Source organism: Phyllosticta capitalensis (assembly GCF_038381095.1).
Source record: "Phyllosticta capitalensis strain CBS 128856 chromosome Unknown BKA78scaffold_8, whole genome shotgun sequence".
Taxonomy (NCBI): domain Eukaryota; kingdom Fungi; phylum Ascomycota; class Dothideomycetes; order Botryosphaeriales; family Phyllostictaceae; genus Phyllosticta; species Phyllosticta capitalensis.
This window is the reverse complement of record NW_027117446.1, coordinates 1,813,757-1,831,651: the sequence shown is the minus strand read 5'-3', so window position 1 is coordinate 1,831,651 and position 17,895 is coordinate 1,813,757. Positions and strand designations below refer to the sequence as shown.

Below are 17,895 nucleotides of genomic sequence, written 5' to 3'. Positions count from 1 at the left end.
AACACAACAAACAAAATGATTGGCTGCGCTTCAGGATTCCGCCAAGTCTGACGACGCTGACCACTGCAAGGCGAGGAAGGAAAGAAACGTCAACTCCAAGACTCGATGACCGACATTTGAGCTGATGCGGAGCACTGAGATCGCCAAACGATGAAGTCCGACGAGACGACCACAGGGAGCATTCGAGCACCTCGCCTTGGAGTTGAAATTCTTTTTGTCAACTGTGCTCTGCTGCCACTTCTGTCAGGCGCACTCCTTGGTTCCTTCCTTCTGAGGAGAACTCACCTAAAACCACCTCGCCTCAGAGCATTGTGCCGACTTGAGCTACTGAGTCGCGGGCACAGGCGCAGGCTCCGCAACAGCCTCAGGGCCACGCTTCTCCTTAATGTAGCTATGGTACACACCATAATTTTCGTACTGGGGTGGTGGAGAATAATTTTTATAGTCAGAGTAGGGGATGTAAGAACCATATCCGGTGCCCTCCTCAGCATCTGCCGCTTCGGGAGCAGCTTCAGGGACCGGCTCGGGCTTCGGAGCGCGCTTCTCGATGTTGGAATAGTCCCCGTAAGAATCGTACGGCCGGTACTCGCCGTAAAGTTCGCGTTTTTCGACATCCTGGACCGCGCGGGCTTCGACGGGAGCCGCAAGGACGTCAGTGATGGAGCCTAGGGCCAAGAGACCCACGAGGATGTTGACGAGAAACATGATGACTGATTGGAGCAGAAAGATTGAGAAGATTGTCAGTAGATTGAGCTTTCAGGCTTGGTTGTGGATCTGATCCGGCAAAGCGATGGGAATTGCTCGACTTTATACACCTCGCCGGTGCTCGACTTCCCCCAAGGGTCTTCACGATTCCAAAGGATCCTGCGTGCCTTCGACAGCCTCGACTCCTGGTATCCCGCTGATGGCTTGAGCATCCTTGGTGTAAGCGCTCGACATGTCTCCGAGTTTGTGCCTGATGTTTGGTCAGCCAGCACGTCTTTCCATGTAACGCTCCCAGGTACAAGCTGCACAAGAAACCTCGAGATACAACCCAGACGCCCAAGGAAGCAATCCACGTACGTACCTTGATGTTTGTGGGCCTCGGCTGCATGCCCCCACGCCTCCACAGATGTCATGGCAACTCCAAGGCGGTGCTGGGTTGCCTGAATGCTCCCTGTGCCCATCCTACTCTGGGCCCAAACGACTAAGTCTTCCGGTGGCAAGGCGATTGAATGCTCCCTGTGTCCATCCTATTCTACGCTCAAACGACTAAGTCTCTCGGTGGCAAGCTGCCTGAATGCTCCCTGTAGCAATCCTTCTACTCGCTCAAACGGCCAAGTCTTTTGACATCTAGGCATTCGAATGCTCCCAATGCGTACGCTCTGCGACTTCAAGATGACAAGATTTGCCGTATGTTGCGCGAATTTGGTACCAAACATCGGAGTTGCTCCGCCCGCCCCCGAACTGCCTTGTCGGCAAGCCATGAGGTCGTCGTGTTGCCTGGGTCTGTGCAACGACCACACGATTCCTTCGTCAGGCGGAGTGACGGTTTGTACCATTGAGGAATCTGAGAAATACTCTCCGCGCAGCTGCCGGTGATGTTCTGGGTCAGACCACCGCTGTCGAGTTCCGAGGCTCCTACGACTGATGACATCAAATCCGTCGCGCTGTGTTGAGACAAAGAATACGCCTCCGCGAGGTATGACAAGGCGGAGCCCCCAACTGCCCGACCAGGAAAACGCGCTAATGCAAAAGTGCCATCGCTATAGCTCTTTTTTGAGCTTGACACCACGCTGTTTATGGCATGGTTGGAGCTTTGCCATCTGGTACGTGAGGCTGGCATATCCATCCTGCTTTCTCTGTTTGCGCCTTTGTGAAAATCTCACGTCGGTTTGTTTGCGCTGTCAGAGCTCATGGTACTTGGGGTTGTTTGCGCAGTACTGACTGACTGGGCCCTAAGAGTGCGACTTGACCTGTCATCTGTCCACACGCCGGAAAAGCTTCTCTTTCCCCTCCTTTTGTCCTGTTTCCATGCGTCTTTTGGAAAATTGCAGTCCAAACTCTGACAGACACAAAAGCAAGCCTTGTCGAAACCCATGCGGTCAGTGGTCAGCATGCGGAACATCGTCCCAAGGCCCGGCCTAACACAAAGAGAGTGTACCACAGCCGGCGCGCGTCTATTCTTAGGTCACGTCCCGAACAGCCGCTTGGACGACGTTCGAAGAAGCTCCAAGGTTGCATTCGAGAATCCGCAACACCACTCGGGGGCATGTGGTCGAGCGGCGTGAGGCTGTCGAGCTGAAAGGCACAAGCATGGCACGAAAGCGGGTTTGTGACTCCAAGCGGGCGCTGCCACTGACGCGAACGCTTTGCTGGACCTCGGACCTCTGTTTCTACTGATGCTTCTTTTTCCCAATCTTTGAAGCCCCCCGCCATTGTCTCCGTCGAAACTCTTTCTCCATCTCGCTTCGACATCGAGAACAATCAATTGTTATGGCTGGGAAATACTCGCGCCTCAGCATGGACGAGAACACGAAGGGGGAAGACGATGAGCGGCTGCTCCCAGACGCTGATGGCTCTCCCGGCCCCAGGAACAAGACGACAAGCTGGCCCCTGTCGTCTCTCGTCGCTATGTGGGTAGCATCGTTTTGCTTTGCCGGGTTCGCCGGCGCGTTGATAGGGGTCCGCCAGTCGCGGGACCCGCAGTCGGTCATGAGCAAAATCTCGGAGTACTGTAGGTCGTCGACAACTCCTTGGACCGATGCCTAGGGTGCTAACTGACAGCCGACAGCTCCAATCGTTGACGAGCTGGGAGTAGAGTTCAGCACGATCCGCTTCAACGGCTCGCTCATGAAAGAAAATGTCTTTCGAAAAGGCCCCGGGCCAGAGGTCGACGCAGCATGGGAGTCTCTGGGCGTTGGTTGTGCGTCGACTCTCCGCCTCATTCCCCAGCCCCAAAACCAACGACGTCTTTTTCTCCTTCGTTGACTGACATTTCCATTCGCAACGCCAGACCGCGCCCTCGTCGTGCCGCCCGAGAAGGCCGCCAGGTCCAACCTGCTCCCCGACCAGGTCAAAGTGCGCGACAAGTACGGCGGCGGTTTCGTCGCAAACGTCCAGGGCCTGCACGACCTGCATTGTTTGAACCTCTTGCGGCAGGGCCTTTACTTTAATTACGACTACTACCATGGCAAGCGCGAGGGCGCCTGGGTCAATTCGGACGAGGTCGTTCGGAAGCACGTTAGTGAGTAGTACCTAGCGCCTCCACAAGAACATAAAGGCAGAGCAAAGCAAAGCAAAGCAAAGCACAACCACCACAACACGTCCCCTCTCCTTCCACAAGCACATCTTCAAGCAACAACCCCTCTAACCACACACACCCTCCCTCCGCAGCACACTGCCTAGACAACCTGCGGCAAACACTCATGTGCAACACGGACGTCGGGGTGATGGGGCAAGTGTGGGTACGGTTCAAGCCGGCCGACGAGCCCTTCGCCTACGTCGACTTCAACACCCGCCACACGTGCCGCAACTTCGACGCCATCCGCGAGTGGGCCCGCAGGCACCAGATCCCCGAGCCCGCACCCCGCGACTTTGTCCAGCCGCCTGTCGAGGGCGATACTATTTATAGTGAGTTGCCGTAGGGGGATGGAGGGGAAGGGGCAAGGGGGGAGGGATGGGTTTGGGGGGAGAGTGTGAGTATGACTGTGACTTGGGATACCGTGGGAATGATTTGGTAGATGATTGTGTCGAGTGTGTACCTAAGCTTGAATGGCCCCTCGATGCGTACATTTTGACATGGGAAGTTTTCTCCTGCTCTACGGCTTCTGCTTAGCTGCATCCTCTTGTCCAGGCTCCTTTGTGTGCCACACCTTTTGCTACCATGCCTCTCCAGCGGGTCGCATTTCGCAAAAGAGATAGCCAACTCTATGACGGGGTGCTCGAATGCTCCCTATCGTTATATCCTTCGACTTGGTTGTTTCGTGACTTGACCTCACCCAAATTTCTGAGTTCAGATGTATACAGGGAGTGATCAAAAACAACTTACTCCCCCAAGACTGAGACGATTGAGCACTTAAAAGGATCGTCATAGGGAGCACTCAAGCATCCCATCTCGCCCTGGAGTAGCCATTTCTTTTGCGGCCGGCTGAGCCTTGGAGGGTGGTGGTGGTGTGATTGTGCGGGACATGGTCAAAAGCCCGAGCTCCAATGCAGATGCCTAGGGAGTGACCAACTGCAAAGCGCGCCGGACATGTTTAAAATCACAAGTATCAATGCAGACAGACAGGGAGTGATCAGCTACATGGAGCCTCGCTCGACATACCTAGTCAGAATCCTGAGCAGTGAACGTAGACGCCTAGGGAGTGATCGGCTGCGAAGCGGAGGTGCCTCAGGCTGACACTGTGAGTTGCACTGTTGGAGCAAGCGGGAATGGGAGTGATGACCATCATTCATCTGTCTTGGATGGATGCGAGTACGTAGTTCATTCGTTTCATCATTTGGGCGGTTACTGTATGTATGCCACCCATTGGATCCACTGAAAAAAGGGTGCCCCAGCGAACCCCAACTCCCAACATGCTCCACGCCATGCACTATGCATGCACCACCATGCCCCTGAGGCAATCTCTCCCGATGCGAGCGTGCCAGGCAGTCCATCCGGTGCGACTCGTAGGAGAACCACGAATAGGGTGCGCAGAAACGCGACGACTCCAGACCTTTTGTTGTGAGAGGCCCGCTCGATCCCAAAGCATCTAGCTTTCTTGGTCCGGCGAAAGACTATCGAGAGAGTAAATCCGTGCCCGACGAACTGACGACGGGAGGACGACCAACAAGCCTTGGTGCTTGGTAAAGGCTGAGAAACATCCGCGCCCAACCGCCTCGTTCCGAGCGAGCGCTGCCAACCTTAACCTTGCGTCCCTCAGTCAGAGACGAGCACCACCCGTCTCGGCACTTCAACGTCGTCGTCGTCGCCATCCGCATCTGATGACTTCTTGGGATCACCCTCATCCAGCAGATCTTGCAGCCGCACCTCGACGCGGAGCGTCCTCGTCTTCTTGAAGCTATCGCGGCGCTCCAGGCCGGCGACGAAGGCGGCCAGATGGGCAAAGCGTGCGCGCCAGCCGGCGAGTGTCGCGACGCCCTCGCCGCCGACTACGACGTCGCCCCGCGCCCACGCGTCCAGCAGCCCGCCCAGCACGCCCACGACCAGGTCCGCGACGCCAAAGTCGCCGCCCTCGCCGTTCAGGAACACCGCGTGCCCGTCCGCGCCCACTTCGCGGACGACCGCCTCGAGCCGCCGCAGTCCCTCGTCCACCTTGTGCCACATCTTTTGCTGCCATAGGTGCTGGTACGTGCCGTTGGCTACGCCGCCGACGCCGCCCCCGCCGCTGCTGCTGTCTGTTCTGGCGGTTGGTGTCTGCGGACACGCATCTGCGTACGCGAGCAGCATCAGTGTCTCGGTGACGCCGTCCGCCAGCGCCTCGATGTGGCGCTCCCAGCGCTCGTCTTCCGGGCGCGTCGCCACGAGCGGCGGCGTAGTCGCAGCGGCATGCTCAGTTCCGTCCGCGTTTGCGCTGTCTCTGCGCTGCGACGCCTCCAGGTAAGCCAGCAGGGGCCGGAAGTCGTGGATCGGAAGCGCGTGCGTCAGGCCGGCGGGTGGGACCAGCAAGGCCAAGGTGGTGGGGGGAGAGGGCGGGTAGGAGGAGCACGAGGTGGAAGACGTAGAGGGAGAGGGCGACGGCGGGCGTGCGATGAGAGTGGTCGGGATTGTAGGGACGGCACCGGGGGCGGTCCAGGGTACGTCGGTGCGGATCGTGTACGGGAGGTGTTTTTCGTGAAGAGCAATGAGGACTTTTCGGGCAGCGGGCGAGAATGGCGAGCCAGTTATGAGCGTGTACTGGAGTGGCTGTCGACTGGTCGTGGTGTATGCAGGGAGCCGGCCTCTGGCGTCGGTGGTCGTGGTGTCAGCATGTGATTTGGTGGTGGAGTGAGAGGCGAGGCGGGTTGGCGTTTGCGCCTTCGGCGTGGTGGCTTTTGTTTGTTTTTCTTCCAGAGACGTCGTGTACGTCAATTCGAGGATGGAGCTTTCCCATGTGCTGTCGTTTTGCTGCGGCTTGCGTTTCAGAAACTCGGTGAAGGGGCAGAGGACAGAGTCGAACAAAAAGCAAAGCGCGCCCATGAGGGCTGGTGGTGAAGGTGGTTTTCCGTTGTTTGAGAGGCAAGGGAGTGATCAGTGTCCACAGCGTCAATCGACTTAAGAGTCGCGTGGTGTTGGCGAATCAATCGTTGTTGCAGGGATGTCGCAGGGCTGACGTGGATGTTGGCTCGCGCCTGCAGCCCAAAATTGGAATTTGGGACCTCTCGCTGCAGCAAAGTTTGAAAAAATAGAATTGCGGAGACAAAAGTCCTTGAGGTAGGGTAAACATTTCCAGAGTCAGTAGAAAGAGCCTCTGCCGGCCGGACGAAATCTATATGTACTGTAGGCTCGGGCATCTTGTCCTCTGTCAGTCGGGCTGTACAGGAATCTGAAGCACCGAGCGTTTGGACCAATGTAGGCACCTGCAGCGGAAGAATAAGTAGAAACATCGTACCTTACCAAGAGTCTTGTCGCTGACTCGTTGCCGACCACAAACTCATCCGAGTGCCGAAGTTGTAGAGATCTCCATATTCAGGGTCCAAAGTTAGCTATTGCAGAAAACTCTACCAAGTCGTTGTGTGATTGGACCAGAGCTACCGACGCATTTATGTAGTTGATCGAAAGCCTCAGGCAGCGAAAAGTGCATTGAAAGGCAAAGATGATCTTGCTCAATCACAAAGTCTGTGCCGCGAGACGGCGTTTTGGGGAAATATGTACCCCATTTATGTGTCAGTGTAGGATTGGGAAAAATGCTGATGCCGCTATCCACAGCTTCCGGGCATTTCTTGAACCTACTCGTCGTCAGCAACAGCCAAGACGAGTAAACCAGCGCCTGCCGCAAACTGGAAAATTTCCAAGGATTCCAAGGAACGATCACATCGCCATCTCGTCCCGACACGCTGGCTGAACCCTACTCGCGGATCTCGGAAAACTGATCCTCGGTATCGGAGACTAGCACCATTCGGGGGTTTCTCCCGTTCCTGCGAGTCGAATGAGCGAGTGTCAACAAAGATGGGAGACAGGCAAAGTCGGTGGAGCTTTTCTGTCGAGAGGTCACAAACCCCTGTGGAGAGATGGGCGTTGAGCTCCCTTCGTGATGAGAACATGCAGGTGGTCGGCGGCCAAACCACTTTGTCAGCTCCTGTGAAATCCAGTCTTTACTTGAGCTTCTGTATCTTCAAATCTAGCATCTGTGCAGATGAGTTGGTGAGACAGGGTCCAAGGGTCCAAAGTTCAGAGGAAGATGCGGAAACAGGGGTCCATATTAGCTGCCGGCGGGTATCTAACGGTCTTTGGCTTGGTCTTGGATGATGTCATAGCCACCCCTCTTCAAGCATCGGGTTCAGCAATTTCATACTTGTAGTCCGCCCGCCGTGGGTAGCATGTTCTGAGCGGTTTATTTTCGCAAAGGCGAGACCGGCTGGTGGTCGTCGAACGGGAGTGGATGATAGGAAAAACGGAGAAAGAGGAAGTTGACCGCATTCACAACAAAACTCGAGTTCGCAATAGATGCAAAGTCTGTACCCAAGCAAGATTTGCCGCAGCGAGAAGTGGAGTTGCTCCTATAAAAAAAAAAAAAAGGCGCGAATATTCGAGAGAAAGGAGAAAACACGAGGCAGAAGTGGCAGGCTTACGACCTGTTCCCACTTCGACAGCCAAAAGAACTGCAAGATGTTGAAAATACAAGGCTGGGCGCGTGTGCCACAGCTTGTGGCGTCAAGCCGAGGTGTCGCAATGGGAACGTCATGACGTTGTACGACGTTTGGCTGGAAACCAGTTCTCCGACGACCTTGTTCAATGGTCTCGATGACTCTTCGTGTGTATATGGGGCATTGTATATTTTTCTTTGTTGTCGTCCGTCGGAGGAGATGCTGGGAGAATCGCCGAGAATGAAGCTGCAAGCCACGGTCAAAGGCTCAGGGGTATGCGTCAGGGGGCGCAGACGACGTGGACTATTTCAGCATGTTGTGAGAAGCTGCAGCGGCAAAAGTCACGATGCACGACAGGCTGGCGGGTAGAGAGCAGACCAATGGCGAGGGTGTCATTGTCGGTCGAGAGGGGGCCAGTCGAACAACAAGTTGGAAGGGGTGACGTGCGCTCTTAGCGCTACGGGGGAGTTTCGTCATAGCCGAGCGGGCTGTGTGTGATGTGGGTGGAGAGTCCGGGTGGTCGCGCGACCTGAAATCTTGCCCACTGTTGCTTCTGCGTCTGCGACTGCTTCTTCTCCGTCAACCTCAACACCACTCTCCCTCAACCTTCTCATCCTTTGACAACCCTCCTCTCCCCCTGCGCGCCATGTCTTTCGACGAGCAACCGCCGCAAATTCCGACGCCTGCCGACATTGCTGGCAGTCACAATGTCGATCTCGATCCCATGCACTTCCAGCAGCCGCTCCAGCCTGAGATCAATGAGAGCGAGGCCAGCGACGCCAACGGCAGCTCAGCAATCCAGAATGCAAAGAGCTCGGCCGTAACCAGTAAGGTGCGTCTGGCGTTGGACCATCTGGCTTGACCCCGGTCGCCGAGCGGCAGCTAACGCTCGTGCTTTACAGTTTCCTTATCTGCCCTCCCACACCACCATCCCTCTTCTCTCGACCTCAGACATCTCCTCTGACACTCTCGACAAAGCCGCCCAATCCGCCATGGACTCTGTTCAGAACCACCCCTTGACCCAGCAGGCCATCAACGGTGAGGTATGTTGCGCAACCCCTCTCGACTTCAAATCCCGCTTCTCAGGCTGACCACGCGACAGACCCCAGCGCCCGCGCCAAAAATACCACACGCACTTTCTAACCCACAGTAGGCCCTGTCGCTCAAAACATCAAGTCGGAGGCCGTCAAGACTCAGTCGGAATTTGGTGATCTCGCCAGCTCTCGTCGCACTCCCGAGACGCCCGCCGCTACCGGCCAGCACCTCACCCACTACCACTCCATGTTCTACAGGCTCCTCAGCGTGCGTTTCTCCTGCCCCAGAGCTCCGTCTCAGGCTAACAAGAACCAGTGGAAGAACCCTCGCGCCACTGGCATTTCCTTTGCCCTCTCTATCCTCTTCATCTTCGCCGCCCGTTACCTCAACATTGTCCGCTACATTTTCAAGCTGCTCTGGGTCATTCTTGGAAGTACGTGAAGCTGTCAAGCTTTTTTGGGACACCTCTGACTCTCTTACAGCTACCGCCATCGCCGAGGTTGCCGGCAAGAGCGTTCTGGGCAATGGCCTGGCCTCTCAGATGCGCCCCCGCAAGTACTACATGATCAGGAAAGAGTCCCTCGAGCGCTTCACGGACGACCTCGAGCAGCTCATCAACTTCTTCATCATCGAGTTCCAGCGCATCGTATTCGCCGAGAACATCTATGTCACCGTTTCTGTGAGTGCCAAAATCCAGGGAGCAAAACTATCGAAAGGGCTGGCGCTAACATGATCGGCTTGACTAGGCGTGTGTGGCGTCCTTTATTTCGTACTTCCTGATCAAGTGGCTTCCGCTCTGGGGTCTTAGCCTGATTGCGACTACTTTCGTCTACCTCGGTCCCCTCGTCTACATTCAGAACAAGGAGTACATTGACGAGCAGCTCCGTCTGACCAACGACATGCTCAACGAGCAAGCCAAGCAGCTCAAGACTCTGGCCAACGAGCACGCGACGACTGCGCAGAAGCAGTTCAAGACTTATGCGCAGGAATACAGCGTCAAGGCGCAGGAGATGATCGGCCAGGCAAAGAACAGGGCCGTCTCTGCCACCTCTCGTGGCCAGACCTCCAAGCCGAGCATGGAGCAGGTCAAGGCCCCTGCTGAGGCGGAGAAGCCTGCGGAGCCCGAAATTGTCAAGCAGCCCGAGTTCCCCGTCGCCCCGACTGAGGAGCCAAAGGCGGCCGAGCACGCGCCCGCGTCTGAGGGTGCTGTTGCTGAGCCAGTTCCTGCCATTTAAGCAGCTACCCCTGTGTAGCTGAAGCTCGAGACTGGTTACAATTGGCGAGCGCCACAGTGCAATTGCTTTTGCAACCAAGTTGAACGGATCTTGACGGTGGACGAAGGAAGCGGACTGCCATCTCCGTACCCGCTCTTCTCTTTTCTCATGTGGAATACCTGCAGCAACCGCTGCTGTACTCAATTACCTTTTCCTTCTTCGGCAAAAAGTCTCCTTCCTTTACCTCAACATGACCATTTCTTTGCACGTGGCCCTCGTCCTTTTGCATGGCGTTTGCTTTTTGGTCGACGTTGCTGGAGCAGTTGAGCGAGCGTTTGATGGGGTAGCTGTGTATTGGGGAGTCGAAGTGAACACTGAAGGAGCGAGTACAGAGGCCGTTGGGGTTTGCCGGCGGTAATCGGGGTAGACTGAATGCATGTTCCTTTGAAGGGGGTTGATACTCGCAGCTCTCTGTCTTCTTCAACTTCACTATGGATTTGAGCGAGTTTTTTTCCCGCCTCGGTTCTTGACGGTCTATGCAGCGATGTCTCATACAATCATTGAAATGCCTTTTACTTATCCTACCATGACTCCCTTGTCCTTGTCGGGGATCCATCTCAGGGCCTCCTTTTCACACCAGTTGTAAAATCTTTCGGCTGTCCCGTAGCCGCCCTCAGCGGCCAGCTTCATGGCCTGTTGCAGGCTCCTCCTGGGCTGCCACAAGCGGCCCCACGGTACCACGAGGCACCCATTGTTGTGCAGTCCGACCTCTGGACTGCACGCGGCAAAAAGCTCCGTATAACCACCCAGCTTGGCCGGATACAGCAACCAGGAAAGACATAGCATCTCAAACCAACTCGCGTGCCTCGTCAGCTCTGTCGCCAAGTTTCCCGGATTCCAGGCAACGCTCACAACTGGACCGCCAGGGTTGTTCTGATCGGTCGAGGCGTGGCCGTAGCGGCGGGCAAACTCGGCGGCCAGCAGCAAGTTGCCCGCCTTGGACTGGGCGTAGTTGAGTCCCTGGGCGCTGTGCTTGACGGGGCGGCCGCGCTTGTCAAAGGCCACGCCGTACGTCGGGCTGCCGTCGATGGCGATGCTGGCGCCCCAGGTGACGCGGACCGAATTGGGCGGCGCGGTCAGGGCCGTCTGCCGCAGCGTGGGGAGCAGCAGGTGTGAGAGTAGGAAGGGTCCGACGCAGTTGGTGCCGAGCTGGAGCTCGTAGCCCTGGGGGATCACGGTCAGTACTAGCAGAGGAAGCGGTTGAAGAGCTCAAACGCACCTCCTCGGTGACGCTGCCCTTGGGCGGCATCATGACGCCAGCATTATTCGTCAAGACATGCAACCTCGTCTCCCTCTTCAAAAACTCCTCGACCGTCTTGGGAATCGTCGACAGGTCTGCCAGATCGAGGTGCAGAAACTCGAGGCGGCCGTCGGACGTGGGGTGCGCGTCCTCGCAGGCCGCAACGGCGACGGCCGCCTTTTGCTTGCTGCGTCCGGCTATGTAGACGGTGGCGTTGCGCCCGTATAGCATCTTGACGAGTTCGAGACCGACGCCCGTGTACCCGCCCGTCACGATGTGCACGCGTCCCGTCTGGTCGGCGACGTGGTCTTCAGTGTAGGTTGGCGCGGGGATGAAGAAGGACTGCGCCCACATGTTGCGCCCGATTTCGAGCCATTCGGCGGGGGAGATCATGGTGAGTGCGTGGATGTCGAGGAGATGGGATGGACGGAGAGAGAGGATGAGTGGAACAACCTAATGATATAGGTGGTGGTAGGCAGTGTTGAACTGTCGATGGACAAGTCAAACGGCGCGGACAACATTTCCGCGTCTTTGCGGTGACGCCATGCCGCTTCTGGGCGAGCTGGAGCTCGGAGACCCTGGAGCAGATCCGTGCGCACGATCCGATTGTGCTACCCATTGCTCAGTCCTTGATTAGCTAGCCATTGCCTCTTTGGGAAAATACTACGCGAGGTTGTGGTGTTGAATCTCACTTTTGACGGCGTCCTGTCAGCTGCAGAGGATGCCACCCGTCAAATTGCGGCGTCGAATCCTTCACATGCAAATCTGAGCTCGCATGTTGGGGCTGGCCCATGCTCCTAAGCTTGCAGGGATCCATCGGCGCAGGTTTTTCCGGCCGCGGGGCGCTAGCCGTGGGTGTGGCCGTGCAGGTAAAATAATGTCGACTGCCGCCGACGCTGCATGTTCACCAAAGCAACCCCACAGTTGCTCCCACGCCTCCCCTTTTCAATTCGCACTGTTGTCATGGCTCGTGGTCGCGGAGGTCGAGGCGTACGTATTCCACGCGATTTACTCTACAAAACATGCTGACAGCTTCCAGGGCGGACGCGGCAGAGGTCGCGGCGGTGGCCGTGGTGGCCGCGGAGGAGGATATTCGAACAACGGACGCTCCGACTGGAAGGACATTGAGAAGAAGAACGAGCACTTTGAAAAGTACTACAACGAGCTCAACATTGTCCCCGAGGAGGAGCGCGAGGTCTTTTGGTCGGCTCTGAAGAAGGAACTGCCCAACAGCTTTCGCTTCACTGGATCCAAAGGGTAAGTTGAGATGGACAAGTTTGCGACTCACCGCGCTGATTGGGATAGCCACGCCCTCGCCGTCCAGAAGCGCCTGATTGAGCACTACATTCCCGAAATCACAGACGTCACGTTCGAAGGCAAGCCCGTGCCGCCGCCCACTCAGATCGAATGGTTCCCCGAGAAGCTCGCATGGCAAATGACGACGCCCAAGAATGTCATTCGCAAGTTCCCGCCGTTTGCCTCGTTCCAAAAGTTCCTCGTCTCTGAAACCACCGTCGGCAACATTAGCAGGCAGGAGATTGTCAGCATGATTCCGCCGCTGCTCATGAACATCAAGCCGTGGATGACGGTTCTGGATCTTTGCGCCGCGCCTGGAAGCAAGTCGGCTCAGTTGGCCGAGGCCATCCACCTGGGCGAGGAGGTGCGCGTCCGCAAGGCGTTGCGCAAGCTCGCCCCGGAGCTCAAGCGCGAACTCAGCCCAGATGGCGCCGAGGAGGAGGCCGAAAAGGACCTTGCCGACGAAGGCGACGACTCGGACTATGGAAGGTCCACCGGCTTGCTGGTTGCCAACGACGTCGACAACAAGCGTGCCCACATGTTGGTCCACCAGGTCAAGCGCCTCAACTCGCCAAACCTTATTGTCACGAACCACGACGCGACTCTCTTCCCCTCCATCAGGATCCCTTCTCCCGCTGGCCAGCCCGCCAAGTACCTGAAGTTTGACCGCATTCTCGCCGATGTTCCCTGCTCTGGAGATGGAACCGCCCGCAAGAACTTCAACGTCTGGAAGGACTGGACTGCTGGCAACGGCCTCGGCCTGTACATCACTCAGCAACGCATCCTGGTCCGCGCGCTCCAGCTTCTCAAGGTCGGCGGTCGTGTCGTCTACTCGACTTGCAGCATGAACCCCATCGAGAACGAGGCCGTCGTCGCAAGCGCCATTGACCGCTGTGGTGGTATGGAGAAGGTGAACATTATCGACTGCAGCAACGAACTCCCCGGCCTGAAGCGCGTGCCTGGTCTAACTTCGTGGAAGATTATGGACAAGTCTGGACGCATGTGGAGCTCGTGGGAAGACGTCGAGGCCAAGAAGAAGGAGGATGGAGAGGAGGGCCTCAGCAAGCTTGTCGAGGGCATGTTCCCCCCCAAGACCGAGAACGAGGCGGAGCGCATGCCCCTTGATAGGTGCATTCGCGTATACCCTCACCTTCAGGACACCGGCGGTTTCTTCATCACTGTCCTCGAGAAGAAGTCTGAGATTCGGGCTCGTCCCGAGGGCGCAGGTGTCCCTGGTGGCAGCAAGACCGCCACCCCAGCACCCATCACCAAGGTTGTCGACGAAATCAACCAGAAGACGGAGAATGGTGAGCCTCTGGAGGGCATCAAGGCTGCTGAGGAGTTGCAAGAAACGACCAACGGAGACGTCCCCGCTGCCGAGTCCAGCGAGCCCACGCCCGCCCCTGCGAAGCGCAGCCTGGACGAGACCGAGGTTGAGGATTCTTCTTCCAAGAGGGTCAAGGTTGAGGAAGAGCGCACCGCACCTCCTTCTGTTGCTGAGAGGGACGAGGGCGTCGCTGGGTCCGTCACGAATCTTTCCAAACCACCGAGGAGGGAGAGGGGCCAGCCTCACGAGGAGCCCTTCAAGTACCTCGCACCCGACCACGAAGCCCTGGAAAGCTGCTTCAAGTTTTACGAGATCTCGGAGCGCTTTCCCCGCGACCGGTTCATGGTGCGCAATGCCTCGGGCGACCCGGCCAAGGCCATTTACTACACGTCGGCGCTGGCCAAGGACATTCTTACCATGAACGAGGGCAAAGGCATGAAGTTTGTGCACTGCGGCGTCAAGATGTTCATGAAGCAAGACGCCCAGGGTCAGGACATTTGTCGCTGGCGCATCCAGTCCGAGGGCCTGCCCATCATCGAGCACTGGGTCGGCGAGAGCAGGACCGTGCGGCTGTACAAGCGCGCCACGCTGCACAAGCTGCTCAAGGAAATGTTCCCGCGCGTGGCCAACGACGGGTGGAAGGAGCTGGGCGAGGTGGGCGAGAGGGCCCGCGACATTTCCATGGGCTGCTGCGTGCTTCGCGTGGAGCCCAGCGACGCCGAGGATGGCTTCAAGTGAGTGAATCGCGCCAGGTCTGCTGAGAGCCGCTATGCTGACTTTTGATAGGGAACGCCTCGTCCTCCCCCTGTGGAGGAGCATCTCGTCCCTCAACCTCATGCTCCCCAAGGAAGAGCGCAAGGCCATGCTGCTCCGCCTCTACAACGACAGCTCCGAGCTCGTCGACAACTCGCCGCGCAACAAGCAGCAGCAGGAGCAGCAGCAAAACGGCACAACCACCGCCCAGGAATCGACCGAGGCCGCAACCGCCGATGTAGCCGCTGCCGCTCAGCCCGAGACCACCGAGGACAACGAAGATGGCGGCGTGCCGCTCAGCGCAGCCATGGACATCGACGTTGCGCCCGTCGCCGTCGACAACCAGCTCGAGGCCAGCAAGCAGCACGAGGCCGACACGACCAAGACGAAGGCCGAGGGCGAAAAGATCAGCGAGGACGACGACGTCGTCAACACGACAGTTTGATGCTCGAATATTGACGTGATCTTTGCCTGATCTAGGGCGAGAGCGGAGGTTGGCGGAAAAAGTTTGGGTCGCTGGCATAGGGATGGCGTTTGCTTTGCATTTTTGGAATTATCCACTTTTTCTTTTCTTTTACATTCTTCTCAATCGAACATTGACGATGGGCGGCGGCGGCGAAGTTGGTCCCCTCCGTACCTTTGGAGGTTGTCTCGAAACTGCTTGCTCTGCTCTGCTCTCCCCCAAATCATAGAGACATGCACATATCCTTTCAACTCTGTCATCCGAGACACATGTCACTGAACGGCTAGGTTATTTGGACGATTCATACAGCTAACCTGGTACACCCAGTACATAGGTTACAAAGGGTGAGTGAGAGCTTTTTCCTGGCCTGTAACAACGTGGAGCTAACCCGTCAGTCACAGACAGTAGTGATCAACCAGCCAGGCACCGCTTTGGATATGCCATTTCTTTTGCGACCCACTGCTGTGAGGCTCATCGATTTCCACCACCACCACAACCACCACCCGTTCGTCCGCTGCAGTGCTCGCCAGACGACCGGCATCTTGCTCGACGCCCCTCCGTCTCTCCGCCCGCATTACCAAGCTTTCCAGTCTCCTCTCGACGCCGCCGCACTCGATGCTGATTACTGCTGCGAATCACATCGCGTCCGCCCGCTCGCTACCGGTACCAGCCGGTGGCCGTTATCATTGGGGACAGGGACAGGGCCCTCCCTACAGCGGCAGTCTGGGTGCTCACTCTTGCCGCTTACACGCAGTAGTCAGGCACGCTTATTTCATCAGACAGACCGGTTGGTTGCTCTCACTCCAAGGGGCAAGCAAGCGAGCGTCCGCGGAGGCTTCATGCCCACGCATACGGCTGTCCCATGACCTCCGTCCTTTCGTCAGCTTCTTCCAATCCGCAGTCTCACGCTTTCGTCGAACAGCGCGAGTAATCGCAAGGCCAGACTCTTAGGAGCTTCCCGGTATTGAAGGTCGGTCGCGTTTAGAGTTGCAGTTGAGAGTTTGGCGAAGTTAGACCCCCGCCCCGCGCACCCCCGTCCGTCCGCCCCGATGCGGTTGCGCCATGCGCGTGCCCCGCACTACCTCACCTGCTCAAGACCCACGCAGGTAGGTACCTCCACAGCCTCCGCTGTTTTTCGCAACAATATTAAGTGCTAGTTCGCTCTGCCACGAAGAAGCAACCAAACAGCAAGACGCGTGACAAGGCGATTGACACGTTTCAGCAGCCATTCTGCCATAGACGGACAACATGTCCGTCCGTACATGTTTTCAAAAGCATACTACATCTACGTACAGTCCAGGCGGTGCCCCTGTCACCAGCACACCGATTCGGCAGGAACGCACACGCAGCAGGCAAAAAGTTAGGTTGCGTGGTCTGGAGGGCGGGGTCCAGCATTATTTTTGAGTTCGCGCAAGGGCTGGCGGGGATGTGCCTTGTCTGCCAACCCGAGCGACAAGTGGGGTTGGTCAAGGGTCTGTCTGGTGTCCGCAAGTTGTTGGCAGACCAAGACGAAGCAGTGGGTGGGTGGGTATTTCTTGGGAAAGCCGGCCGGGCTGGTTCCTTTTTGCTGCGGCGCTGCTGTGCTGCTGTGCAAGTGTTGACTGACGCACGAGGGCTGTTCTGTACCGCAGCATCTGTTATCTGGCTTGCGTGCTGGCGTCTCCATTCCTCTTTCTCCCCCTCTTTCTCTCTATCCTATTTCCGTTTTATTTCGTCCCCGCTGCCTTTGGGTTTTCAGTTTCAAATCGCGCCGGTTTTGGTGCCCCATCAAACGGCGGGCGCGCTCGCGGACTGTTGTCGACGCGGAGAACTCCATCTTCACGAACCGGTCGACTTTCTTCATAGGGACGTTGCCAATTATCACTGCCAGTCGAGCGGCGCGACCGATTGGACGGACGGAGCGGGACAGCAATCATCAATCTACCTACCTACCTCCTCAACCGACCTCGGCTGCTGGGGGAGGGGTTCGCTGTATAGCACAGAAATAGCGACGATCCGCGACGAGTAGGCGAACGATCTGCGGCGTGCAGACAGACGAGAGATAGGCAGACTGTCCAAGAAAGAGCTGAGGGGATTCGGGGCCGGCAAAACGAAGCGACCAACTGACCACAAGCGGAGAAAACACCAAAAGAGAAGACGAGAGAACCGACCGAGTGAATAACAAAACGGTCTCGACACACACATACCTACCTACCTCCCTGTACCTGGAGCAGCATACATACTGGACGACCCGACGACAACCCACCACCACTACGACCGCATCCACACGCTCCGCAAGCGCAGCGACGCCGTCTCGCCCACGCCCTCCTTTCTGACGTTCCACTACCAGCGGGACGACTCCGTCGCCGACACCAACGCAGCGCAGCACCTCGAGCTCGACCGCGCCGTCTCGGCTCTCAGCGCCTCAACCGACGCCGCCGTCCTCGAGTCGGCGTACGACGGCTGCTTGGACCTCTCTCCTCGCAGCTCGCTCTCAGCTTCTGCGAGCGGTGGTGCTAGAGCTGGTAATAAGCCGACGCCGACGCAGACGCAGAGTTTGTCGGTGAGTGGCGGTAAGGAGAGAGTCGTTTGGGCGGAGTACGATCCGTTTAGGTACGATAAGGGGGACCGAGAGAAGGGAAAGAGTAGGAGGAACAGCGGCGACGAGAAGGAAAAGGATAAGGACGACGCGTCCGGACAGCAGCATCGTGTGCCAGAGAGTGATCACGACGCAGGCGCACAGAAGAAAAAGAGTTGGCAC

General features: G+C 57.2%; 6 protein-coding genes across 6 annotated transcripts; 3 read left to right on the top strand and 3 right to left on the bottom strand.

Moving 5' to 3' along the window:
• Positions 1-324: 324 nt before the first annotated feature.
• On the bottom strand, positions 325-705 carry BKA78DRAFT_297970 (uncharacterized protein; the record flags this gene model as incomplete). Its single annotated transcript, XM_066886843.1, has 1 exon — positions 325-705. The coding sequence occupies one exon, from the start codon at positions 703-705 to the stop codon at positions 325-327; it is 381 nt and encodes a 126-aa protein (XP_066742229.1).
• A 2,067-nt stretch (positions 706-2,772) lies between these two features.
• Positions 2,773-3,626, top strand: BKA78DRAFT_254632 (uncharacterized protein; the record flags this gene model as incomplete). Its single annotated transcript, XM_066884923.1, has 3 exons — positions 2,773-2,905; positions 2,996-3,226; positions 3,376-3,626. Coding segments are annotated over 3 exons (615 nt in total), but the record flags the coding sequence as incomplete, so codon positions are not given.
• A 1,143-nt stretch (positions 3,627-4,769) lies between these two features.
• BKA78DRAFT_181037 (uncharacterized protein) lies at positions 4,770-6,472 on the bottom strand. The gene has a single exon (XM_066883409.1). It carries the CDS (start codon positions 6,158-6,160, stop codon positions 4,901-4,903), a length of 1,260 nt encoding a protein of 419 aa, XP_066742227.1. The 5' UTR covers positions 6,161-6,472; the 3' UTR covers positions 4,770-4,900.
• Positions 6,473-8,723: 2,251 nt separating this feature from the next.
• Positions 8,724-10,037, top strand: BKA78DRAFT_255079 (Reticulon-domain-containing protein; the record flags this gene model as incomplete). The annotated part of the gene is made up of 6 exons (XM_066884963.1): positions 8,724-8,814; positions 8,918-9,069; positions 9,118-9,235; positions 9,285-9,481; positions 9,549-9,839; positions 9,915-10,037. Coding segments are annotated over 6 exons (972 nt in total), but the record flags the coding sequence as incomplete, so codon positions are not given.
• Positions 10,038-10,592: 555 nt separating this feature from the next.
• Positions 10,593-11,670, bottom strand: BKA78DRAFT_332798 (uncharacterized protein; the record flags this gene model as incomplete). The annotated part of the gene is made up of 2 exons (XM_066890017.1): positions 10,593-11,240; positions 11,296-11,670. The coding sequence occupies 2 exons, from the start codon at positions 11,668-11,670 to the stop codon at positions 10,593-10,595; spliced, it is 1,023 nt and encodes a 340-aa protein (XP_066742225.1).
• A 548-nt stretch (positions 11,671-12,218) lies between these two features.
• Positions 12,219-15,336, top strand: BKA78DRAFT_180959 (NOL1/NOP2/sun family protein). Its single transcript, XM_066883408.1, has 4 exons — positions 12,219-12,306; positions 12,356-12,573; positions 12,622-14,673; positions 14,726-15,336. Exons 1-4 carry the CDS (start codon positions 12,280-12,282, stop codon positions 15,135-15,137), a joined length of 2,709 nt encoding a protein of 902 aa, XP_066742224.1. The 5' UTR covers positions 12,219-12,279; the 3' UTR covers positions 15,138-15,336.
• Positions 15,337-17,895: the final 2,559 nt, after the last annotated feature.